This window comes from Gossypium raimondii, chromosome 12 (genome assembly GCF_025698545.1).
Source record: "Gossypium raimondii isolate GPD5lz chromosome 12, ASM2569854v1, whole genome shotgun sequence".
Lineage (NCBI taxonomy): Eukaryota > Viridiplantae > Streptophyta > Magnoliopsida > Malvales > Malvaceae > Gossypium > Gossypium raimondii.
In genome coordinates, this window is record NC_068576.1 from 32,368,228 (window position 1) to 32,379,958 (window position 11,731).

The 11,731-nt window shown below is 29.5% G+C and overlaps 1 protein-coding gene across 2 annotated transcripts; it reads right to left on the reverse strand.

Annotated features, from left to right (window-relative positions):
• Nucleotides 1-1,857: 1,857 nt before the first annotated feature.
• On the reverse strand, nt 1,858-2,734 carry LOC105763699 (PLAT domain-containing protein 3). 2 transcript variants are annotated; one of them, XM_012582014.2, is made up of 2 exons: nt 2,616-2,734; nt 1,858-2,492 (listed from the first exon to the last, which is right to left on the reverse strand). In XM_012582014.2, exons 1-2 carry the CDS (start codon nt 2,673-2,675, stop codon nt 2,037-2,039), a joined length of 516 nt encoding a protein of 171 aa, XP_012437468.1. In that variant the 5' UTR covers nt 2,676-2,734; the 3' UTR covers nt 1,858-2,036. The 2 variants fall into 2 exon arrangements, with proteins under 2 accessions (XP_012437468.1, XP_012437467.1); XM_012582013.2 differs by having other exon boundaries at nt 2,577-2,725.
• Between the last annotated feature and the right edge of the window lie 8,997 nt (nt 2,735-11,731).

Sequence of the window (11,731 nt, forward strand, 5' to 3'; positions counted from 1 at the left end):
CGAACTTACCTCGACAACTACAAGTGTAACAACGAAGTCGATGATTAATCCAGCACATAGCTTTTCCTCAATTTTAATCTGTTTAATGTTTCACTCAATTAAACCATTCAATAACTTAAAATAATTAATTGAACTTATAACCCTTCTTAATGGGAAATTTATAAAATTACCCCCAATGTTTTACCTTTTATTCAATTTAGTCCTTAGACTTATAACTTGCAAATTTACCATTTTAAAAGAGAACCCATGTTAGCAGATTTCTTAGGGGTCCAAAATAGCCCACACCGTTAACAAATTCACATTATATCCCTCGAATTTTACTATTTAAACAATTTAATCGCTAACATTCAAAATCACTAAAAATCACTTAACAAAATACTTATATCTAGCTATCAACTTTAATAATTCATCCATTAAAGTCAAAAACACCTTAAAATCTTTCATGGAAAATCCCTAAACCTTTAACAGTTTTACAATTTGACCCCATGTTAGCTCGATTAAGCTAATACGAGCTCAAAAACATAAAAATTACTAAAAATGGGGTTCAAAATCTTACCATGCAAAAGAAATCAGTCTTGGCCAAAGCTTAAAGCCAAGAAAAATGGTGGTTTTCCATCCTCAAAAAGGGTCTAGTACATTACCAAGGGTATTGCACCCCAACTTGGCAAAATACCAAAAATCTATAGTAAAGGGACCTAGGTACTGATACATAGGCCCCTAGATAGGGCCACTATATTGTTTTGGCCATTTTGAGCCTCTAAGGCTCCTACTTGACCCATGCACCTTTATTCACCCAAAAACATTTCTAAATGGTTTTAAACTGATTTTAGAACCTTCAAAATGATTTTATATTAGTTTTAAAATTTTATTTGAATTTTTGAATATTTAACTCTTGATAAAACTTCTATGTTTTTTGAACTTGAATAGCCCTATTTTAAGTCAATGAGCTTCAACAATTATTTTATGATTTGGATGTGCCCTAATATTTATTAAATGACCTATAATGATACCAAATCATATTTGATTCTTTCTTAAATATTGGAACTGCTTTAAGGAATTTTATAAAGTTGTAAAGGATGCTTTACTAAAAGAAAATTTTTGTTATTTAAGTATGGAAGTGCTTCGATAGCACCTCCAACTCATACTATATATCAGGACCGATAAGGGGTGTTATAGAACTTTTGTGACATTTCATATAAATAGAGGCTATGGGCTAAGTCAGAATATATCATCTTGAGTGTTGATACCCTATTAAATTATAGTGAGATTTATTTCCTATCTAAATTTTAGTTTTTGTGAGTACTCAAGTTTGGTTTCTAATCCATAAAGAGAATTAAATTTCCATCATTGGAAAATTAAAAGTTTTCATTGTATGAATCGGTTTATGTAATTAGATCCCACTATTTAATCAAATTGAGGGTTCAAGAATAGCAGAAAATATCATGTTAATTGAAAGTTCGGAAACGACCAAGATCACTTGGTTAAAAAATATGTACTAATTTAGTAAAATCTATTACTATAAATAACATAATACTCAATTTCAAAAAAAATAAAATTAATTCTCTACTATGCAACAAACTTATTTTTAAACTGATTTTTCTAAAGTTATCATAAATTAAATTCATATAATGTACACTTGTGCTAACTATTTTAAAAATATTAATAAATTATTTATTATTATTGAAATAAACATAACATATTATGTTTTATTATTGAAATAAATTATTAGTAATTTGCGTTATTATTAAAACATTACAAATGATTTTTAAATTTTAAAAAAATAAATATATTACATTATAATTAAGAATCATAAAAAAACTAGTTAATACTTTTATGTAATAATGTTTATAGTTAATATTTATAGTGAAAACATAATATATTTAATCCATAATTGTCACATTACACGACAAACGTTATCGAACAAAAAGAGGCGAACACTAATGACCAAAGGGCCGCTGCAAACCATGAGTTCATAAGCATCCCCACCTACCCCTCATTATCACCATGATAATTATTATTATACTAACTAAAACGCATCACATGCTAGAGCTAGACTTCCGATGACGACGATCATCGGGAACCTCCGAGGGACAATAGTTTCTGATGGCGGTGAGATCGTAAGGTGGGGCATCGAGCGCCAACCACTGCTCCACCGTGAACTGCTGCTGGCTACAAGGTTTATGGACGCCAGTCATGGTAACTTCCACATAGTTACAGTACCATCCATGGTGCTCACCCGAACCATCGGAGGTCAAGTTCATGGCACAAAGAGGGGCATCCAAGCAACGTCCCCTACCTGAGAAAATGTCCAAATTACCCCTCTCGAAATAGTTGTATCCTGGCCCCATTAACCCACCCCATGCTTCGATGTTGCTGATCTCCACTGAGTAGCCATTGGCATCGTAGAGCCGTAGGCCGATGATGGAGTCGGTTCCGCCTTTGATGATGGATCCCGTCCTTATGTAGACCGAGTAAACGCAATCTTCACCGTCCTACAAGCAAGAAAAAAGAGAAAGATCGAGAGGTTAGAGTTGGAGATAGAGAGGAGATTATGGGCGATGTTGAGGGCTACTTACTGAAAAAACGACAGGGGAAAAAGAAAGGAGAGGACTAACTGAGTTGGGATCGCCATTGGGTTTAACGTTTTGAGGCTCTCGCATTAGAGAAATTTCCATAGAGTGTCGTATAAATATGCAATTTCTTTAGGAAGGTACCTGAATTTTTTAGAACCTTTCAATTTTCTTTGAGGACACACGTGGATTAACGTATTAATTAATTTTTAAAATTTAAAATTTATAAAATTTATTAAAAACAAACAATTATAAAAATATATTTCTTAATTTTTTTAATTAAAAAATTAATTAATTAATGATATGAAAATAGACCATCATTAATGTCAAATCAATAAAATTAACCGAATTTAATTTTCAACAAAGTTAATCGAATTTAATTTTTTCATGTATTGGAAATGATTTGACAATAAAATTAAAATCTAAAAGAACTGAAAAGTTAAATAAAAGGTAAAAAAATTTATAAAATTAAAAGGTGAAATACGTTATTATCCTATATTATTATTAGTTTCTGAAGGTACTGTGGTGAATTACATTAACAAAAAGAAAAATAAAAGCACTAAAAGATGAAATTGATGTAAATTAAAATTTTAATTAATTCTATTACAAATTTAATATTACTGAATTCACATATATTTAATTATTCTTTTATAACTGAAAGTGGGTACGAAATTGTTTTAGGATTAACCTTAATTTTTATACTCTTCTCACTAAATCAAAAATTATTAAATATATTTAATTAATAAAAATTATATTTAATTGGTGATTATAGGTATAACTGGCTTATTTGATAATTACTTTGAAGTAAGAATTGGTGTTGGCCTTATTTATGATTTTAATTATTGTGAAAGGACTATTAATAACATATAAATAAAACAATAATAAATGGTTAATGCGTTGATTTTTGAAATTACTGTTATAACGGTAAACATATCGAATTATGACCAAATAAATAATTAAAAAGAATTGGACAAAATTAATTCATAACAAATATACCTAATGAGACTGTGTGCATATTGAGATAAATGTTCAAAATCCACAATGCTAAAAAATCTCATTTTAAAATTAAATGTAATAAGTAACATATTTATTTTCGAAAATGTTATCCTTCCAAAGTCAAATGTACAGATTATATATTAATAATGAGTAAGCAATTAAGAAATGATTTGACGTTTGACAAAGAAAAAGGGTTTTTGGTTCACACCTGGCTGAAATGAAATCATCTTCACGGAAAATTACAGTACTGTCCCTAAAGTTGTGCGACTTGTCGATCACATGTAATGTCAAACGCTATCTAGAGTTAGGAAACAGGATAGAGATAAGAGCGGACTGTCGAGGGACTGTAATGTAATTTTAGATTAAAAGTTATAGTTTTGGATCCATCTTCTTTATTATTTTTGCAACGACGAAGTTGTGGGAAATTGTACGGAGGAGAGAAAAGCATATTCGAAACGGAGCTATAAAAAGGTTCAGTGTGAATTATGCGGTGGTGTTTTGTACAATTGTCAATGAGAGATTGCATCTTGGTTCTACATCAAGAACAGATGGTCCTTCATCAACATCACCATCAACTTGAACAAGAAATTACCTTAAAAAAAAAGACTTCAAGCAAGAAATTTGAGTTTCACGTTAAAACTGAATTCGATTTAAAAAATTAATAAATTTTAAATTTTAAATTTTAAATTAATTAAATTAATTTTTTGAAATTTTTTATTGTATTGAATAAACTTGAATAAGAATCCAAATTTTTGTTGAATTAAATTTTATAACTCGATTTAATTCAAATAATAAATTGATTTAATACTTTTAAGTCACTAATAATTTTGAAAACAAATTATTCCCTTAAAAGATATTACAAGAAATTTAAAATAATTTTCAAAATTTAAAATATTTATAAAATATTTTTCTAAAATTTTATAAATATATATTCAAAAATTTAAAATATTAAAATTACTAAAAATCTTTAAAGATATATAAAATGCTAAATTATAATTTAAAATAAACAAAATAATAAATTTAAAGCCTTAAACAATTAATTATCAAATCAAGTTTATCATACTAAATAATTATCTTGTTTTCTCTTATTTTGTTTTTAAAGAGTTTTCAAATATACATGGTATTTATGTTTGTTAGCTTGAAATTTAGTCATATTGTTAACGAAATTTTAATATGATCGATTTATGCTTTTTAATTTAACTTAAACAAATTTATTTGACTCGACGAATCTACTCGATTTGGATTTGAAAATTTTTCAAATCCAATTGAAATGATAAAATAGAACTTATTAACTTATTTAACTTAACATTGTTTCACTTGATTCCGTTGAATTTAAAATAGAGTTAAACTAAATTTGATTGGATGTTGACCCTATTTCAAATCACAATTATTTATCAAGTTAAAAGATGGTTGAATATTTTAGGATATGCTTATCAGGAGTGCTTCTCTTAAGTTTCATATAAAACAAAATTTGTAATGACTTTTCAGTAAATAAAGTAAATGTACTCTTGGGTAAACTATAGTAAAAGAGTCCAATGTAATATCAAAACTTTTAGCAAATACTAAAATTTCTAAAAATATCTTGTTGGATATTTTGGTATTATCTGACATGGTATTTAGTTAAAAATTTTGTATTAGTTATGAATTTTGGAATATCAAAATATATAATGAGATATTTTAGAAATTTTGGTATTTGCTTAAAAATTTTGGTGTTATATGTAACGTCTCAAAATTTTTAGTGTTAGGTTTCAGTAAAATTTAATTATAAATACGGTGAGATTTATCGAATAAATAATTGTAAAGCGAATTTAATACGAAAATTTTATCCTTTTAGTTAGTAATTATTTTTGGAATTTTAATATTTATTGGGTACTAATCTAGGTCAAAGATTGACTTGAAAGAAAGTGAAATTAGAAAGTTTTAATAGTTTAAGGACTAATTTGAATAAGGGAAGAATTAAGAAGGTTCTGTGCTGTTATTGGCCCAAGGGCCCAAAAGCTAATAATCCTAAGCTATGAAGTTTGGTTGTGTGTTTTGATTTCTGATTTCAATTTGCTTTCGCTGCGCTTCAATCACCGGTTGTCCAAATAATTGCTGCCCATTGCTCCAATTATTTCCGGAAGTTTACTTCAATAAAGTGAGTAGTTGATTGCTTTAATTTATTTTTTACCCAATATTTGTCTCAACGTTATGGCTCATACTTGAGTCGAATCGAATGAGTTAATCGAAATGATGAATTATATTTTATTATTTTAATTCGATTTAAAATTTTTTCAAATTAAGTTGAGTGAGATGAAATTCAAATATAATTGAATTGAATATATTTGTTTGAATTAAATTAAAAGAAAACAATTTTGGATCTTGTAGTCACTCCCACTCTTTGTAATTAAGTTTGCTAATCATAATTTATTTATTAATATTTTATATACGTTTAGCTTTTTACTTGCTTAGTTGCTTCAATTATTTTTCTAATTATTGTCACAATGTATTTTGAAATTAAAATATATATATAAATGTAAAAATGTGATTTTTAATAAAAGTTATTTTAAAGATAAAATATGAAATTGATACAAAGAGATAATTTTAACACAAATATTTTATTGCATCATTAATAATTAAATTTTAACAGAAATTGATAAAGATTTAACATGATTAAATAATTTAATAATATAAATAGTACAAAATATGAAATTTAATTTAATAATATAAATAGTAGACATAAATTCGAAAAAAAAAGTTTTTTGGAGTTTTGGGGGAAAGCACAATGAAAAAAATTGGGGGGGGGGAGGGTTGGGGGAAATAAAAGTTTTGGAGAAAAAGTAAAAGGAAAAAAGTTTTGGAGATTTGGGGAAAGTAAAATTTTTTAAGAGGAAGTAAAAGATTGGGGGGAAAGTAAAAGGAAAGAGGTTTTGGGGTTTGGGAGGAAGTAAATTATTTTGGGGAAAGTAAATGTGTTACGGGAGTTGGGGTGAAGGGAAGTAAAAGGGTTTGATATTTGATTTATTCGAATTATTTTAGTTATTTGAATTTGAAAATTCAACTTGATTTGAACTAGAAATTCGAAAAAAATTTGAGTTAATTCGATTTTTTTTTCAACTTTTCGAGTCGAATTGAATTTTGCTCATCCCTACTCATACTTTTTGTTTGCTTTTATTACTAAGTTTGCATTGTTGACAGTAGTTTTTAAAAAGATGTTTTCTTCTTTTATTACTGTAAACTCTAAAATATATAGATTTTTCAACACTCTTTTAGGTACAATTTATGCAAATTCTGAGTAAATAAATAACACTTTCTGTGGTTTTACACTTAATTTTGTGATATTTTATAATTTCTATGAGAATGTGTTAATTTAGTGAAATTTATGTTAAATGCATGTTATTTTATTTTTATTATTTTTTGGTAATAATTGGGCTAAGGGATGACAAATTTTGGTTCTATTTGGGTTAAAAAAAGTACAGACTGGAAGATCCAGATGCAGTCACATGGGCTTCAAAACGACTTCATTTCAAACTCAATTATATGGAGGCCCAATATTGTTTAATCGGGGGCCCAAAACCATTCCTTTTACCCACTTTTCCATGAAATAAAAATGCAACATTCACTGCTGAAATTAGCAGTCCACAACCGGCCATTCATCTCCCAAAAATAACAAATTTGACCCTATTCTCCATCAAATAAAACCAACAATTTTTTCCTTAGATCAAGCCTCAAAACCGTCCACTTCCCTACTAAAAATAGCAGTCAAAACCATTCCCTTTTACAATTTAAAGGTTGGTCATACAAGGAAAAAAACAAGCCAACTTCCTTGCTAAAATTAACAAGTCACCACCTACTCATCCACATATCAAGGGACGACATAGATGGAGAGAATCAAGGATTCTCTTGTTAAAAACAGCAAGGGACGTGGGCCTCAAAGGCTATAAAAAGAGGCTTCCATTTTATTCATCAATACACCTAGTTTCCATATCAATTTTTAGAGAGAAAAGCATGGAGTATTATTGTTTCCTTATGGCTTGCTAAACTTTTTGCTTGCCACAAAATAAGACAATTCACTTGCCGAAAATGAGAGCAGTCAGAGAGAGTAACTTGAGAGCGTACTGGTGATTTAACATAAAGACAAGGAGGAGAGCCACTCTGGGAAGCCGCAAGGATTAGTCGCAGATAACCCCATGCAATGCAACTGTTTTCTCTTCTTATAGTGAAATGGTCGTGGAAAACTCCCCTCGACTACTCTTCCTCCCTTTCTCTTTATTGTAAATTATTGTTTTCTGTGTTGAAAGACATGTCTGCATCTCATCATCATGTTTTCAGTTTAATATTATATAACTTAATTTTATTTATTTAGAATTAGTATGAATCATGATTTGAGTTAATTGGTTTTTTATTGTGAATGTTTTGTGCAAATGATTTTGTTTCATTCATATTAATACTTGTAAATTTAATGCGAACATTTGCAGGTTAATGAATTAACTATTTAATCTAAGAAGAGGTAATACTTAATAGACAAAAGACCTAAATGAAGTCGACATCGAAAGATGATTGTTGTATGCATAAACTATATAAAATGCCCGAAAGGGTGATTTCTAGGTTATTTTTGACATAGACATATGTGAAATAACTTAGGGGCATAATAGCACTTCGAGAGAGGCCTATGCCTTAATTAAAAATAGATTTAATGAATTTTCATATTGCCACGATCCTTTTGAGATATTCTTTTTATAATTATCAATAAAATCTTTTTTAGTGAAATACTTGATCTAGTCTATTCATGTTATGTTTTATTAAATATAGTGTTTAATATTTCTGTTGTGATTTTTTTTCTGCGAAATGTTGTAACAGCCCATTTTTAGTGAAATCAGAACAGTGGCTTTGGGACCACAAATTTTACGAGTAAATATTTATTTTATTATTATTTTAATATTAGTGAGATATTAGTAAAGTCATTTAAAATTTTCGTTAAGAAATTTTAACGTTTGCATGCTTAATTATGTAAAAAGGACTAAATCGTAAAAGGTGAAAAAGTAGAGTTCTAGTAGTTAAAGGTATCAAATGGCTATGAAACTTTAATGTGAAAGGAATTAGATGGTAATTAAACCATTAATGAATTTAGTAGATGTATATGGCTTAGTATTAATGAAATTTTGATGTTAAATGAATGTTAAGTTAGTAAATTAATAAAATAGTTAAAGTTAAAATAAAATAAACAAAAGCATCATCTTCCTAAGTGTTCAACCACCGAAATTTTAAAGGGAGAAAATCCATAGCTAGGGTTTCATGGTTTGCTCACTTTGCTAGCTTGCATGCAAGTGAAATTTGTCCCATTTTTAATGATTTTTATGTTTTCGGAATCGTTGTAGCTTAATCTAGCTAGCCCAGGGACTAATTTGCAAAGCTGTTAAAGGATTAGGGTTTTTCATGAACATGGTTGCATTATTCTTGATGTTTAATGAAAGATTATGAGTCTTTGTTGATGAATAAACAAGTTTTGTAAAGTGATTTTTGATGAAAATGTCATTTAGGGATTTATTTGTAAAAGTAGTAAAATATCATGGTTGAATTGTGAAATGATGATTTGTATTAGTTGATATGGGTTCATAATAAATTCAGCTAGCATGAGTTAGGGATGAAAATGCTTAGATTTCAATTTACGAGTTTAAGGACTAAATTGTAAAAAGGTTAAAATTTTAGGGGTAAATTTGTAATTATGTAGAAATATGAATTATGGATTTAATTGAATGTTTGAGATTGATTGAAACACTTAATTGAATATAATTATTTATTTAGATCAAGATAAATCTCAACCGGATCTAAACCGAGGAAAGGCGAAAATCACGGATTAGTTCGATTGTACTTTTACACTCTAGCTGTCAAGGTAAGTTCATAGTATTTTTGTACATAATTGAATTTCTACCTATATGTTTACAATATAGTTCTGTAATTAATTGCTTATACTTAATTATTCACTGAATTGCACATACGTGCCCCTGTTTGTACTTTGGTACCCTTGAATTGCACATACATGCCATTGTTTGTACTTCGATACCCCTGAATTGCACATATGTGCCCCTGTTTGTACTTTGATACCTCTAAATTGCACATATGTGCCCCTGTTTGTACTTCGGTACCCTTGAATTGCACCTATGTGCCCCTGTTTACACTCCGGTAACTTTGAATAAAGTAAAATAAGAGTTGTATTCCAATTGTTGTTAAGTTTAATGATATGTTATGTTCTTACTAAGCTATATAAGATTATTCATTTTTGTGGATTGTTTTGTAGATCGTTGTTGCTGACTTTTGGACAGATCGAATCTTCGGCTCATACTATCCATCGATGTTGGTAGTTCTTGTGTCCTTTAGGGTAGTGCCATCTATATGTGGCTATATAGTTTGTTTTGCTACAATATGACAATATACTGAACTAAGTTGTTAGGTACTTTATTAAGATTGTAAATAAGTATCTTTTTGGTACAATTAGAATGGTATGAAATTAAAAACTTGTGATTTGTTTTGGTTTGTAAGTGAATTAAATGCTAAGCCAGAAATGGATCAATGTTTACATGTTTTAGTTGTTGGTGTTGGATATAATTGTGGTGTTTATAAAGGGCACATTGATTGGTTGTTTTTAGGACAAAAAAATGGTATGTTATGTTGAGTTACTTGTGGTCTCAATTGTGGTATGCTTTAGGATGATATTGAATTAGTTGTCTACGTTTTATATGTGGTAATGCATATGTTTAGATAAGTTTGTTTGATTGTGATTGAGGTGCCTTATATGGCATATTGGTTGAATGAATTTATTCATTTGAATTGGTCAATTTAAGCATGTTTTGGTAAGTTTTTTATGCCTTGGTCATGGGGGTAAATTGCTTGTAGGTATACATGTGGCTTGGCGATGGAAATGACTTGATTTTGGCCAATTTCATGTCTACACGGCTTAAGACACGGGCGTGTGTCTTAGTCGTGTGTGACACACGGCCATGCGACACAATCGTGTGTCCCTTGTAGGTTTTAAAGGCATTCAAGTCAGGCAGTTACACGGCCTAGCACATGGCCTGGCACACGGGCGTGTGGCTTGGCCGTGTGACCCAAGTCAGAGAGTTACATGGGTACGAACACGGTCTGGGACATGGTTGTGTGTCCCTATTTCAATTATTACACGGCCTGAGACACGGGTGTGAATTTCAGCCGTGTGAGTCAAGTATTATTGTTGGATAGGACAACAATAATGCATTAAGACTAACATGTAGTTGATTGATGATAAAGAGTTGTCCTTGATATGGAATGTCAAAATCGATGCATGAATATGTGTGTTAGAGAACAACATATTGGACTGACTCATTATAAGTATGTTTCTTGGATTATTATGTAATTGTTACCACATTATTCATAGTGATTAATATGTATATGATCCTTAGACTTGAGATCATCATAATCCCAACATCGTGAGTTGTATATTTTGATACAGTTAAACGTACACCGCAACTGGTTGTTCTATAAAGGCTGATGTTAGATATACCACGATCTATGTAGAGGGATATGGTTGATCGATATAAGATAAGTCCCCCCTACATAATGGGAGTAATATCTTAGGCCACTTGATTGAGTGAGACTAGAAATGCATGGTCATGCTCAAATGAGCTGATATGAGATGTCATACTTATTTGTATATCATAGTCTACTTAAGATATCAAGGAACATGGAATGGACTATGCAAGTGTGACTATTCCATGACTTGTGTCCAATCCAGAGATAAAGGACTTAAGGATTATTGCATGAAAGGTTAATCATAAAAAGGTTATGTCGAATCATGATTTCTTGTGACTTAGGTAGCAATGATGCATTGTTAGGTGCCACTCATTGTTTTAACATTGGAATCGTTCTAGTATTACTGCTAACGTTACAAGAACCTACAGGGTCACACCCTATAGTTGAAATGAACGAAATAAAATATAGTTGGTATTGTGTTTGGTTGTCGCTTGGATAATCAAATATCAAACACATTATGTACAAGGTTCTTGTACGGATAATGAGAACATGAATTTGGTTAGTATATAAATTCAAATAAATATATAGGTTACCGAAATCATTATTATAATTAATGTAATTATAATTTTAGGTTTAAAACATAGTTATATTTATTTAATTTCTAGAAACCCTAAAAATAG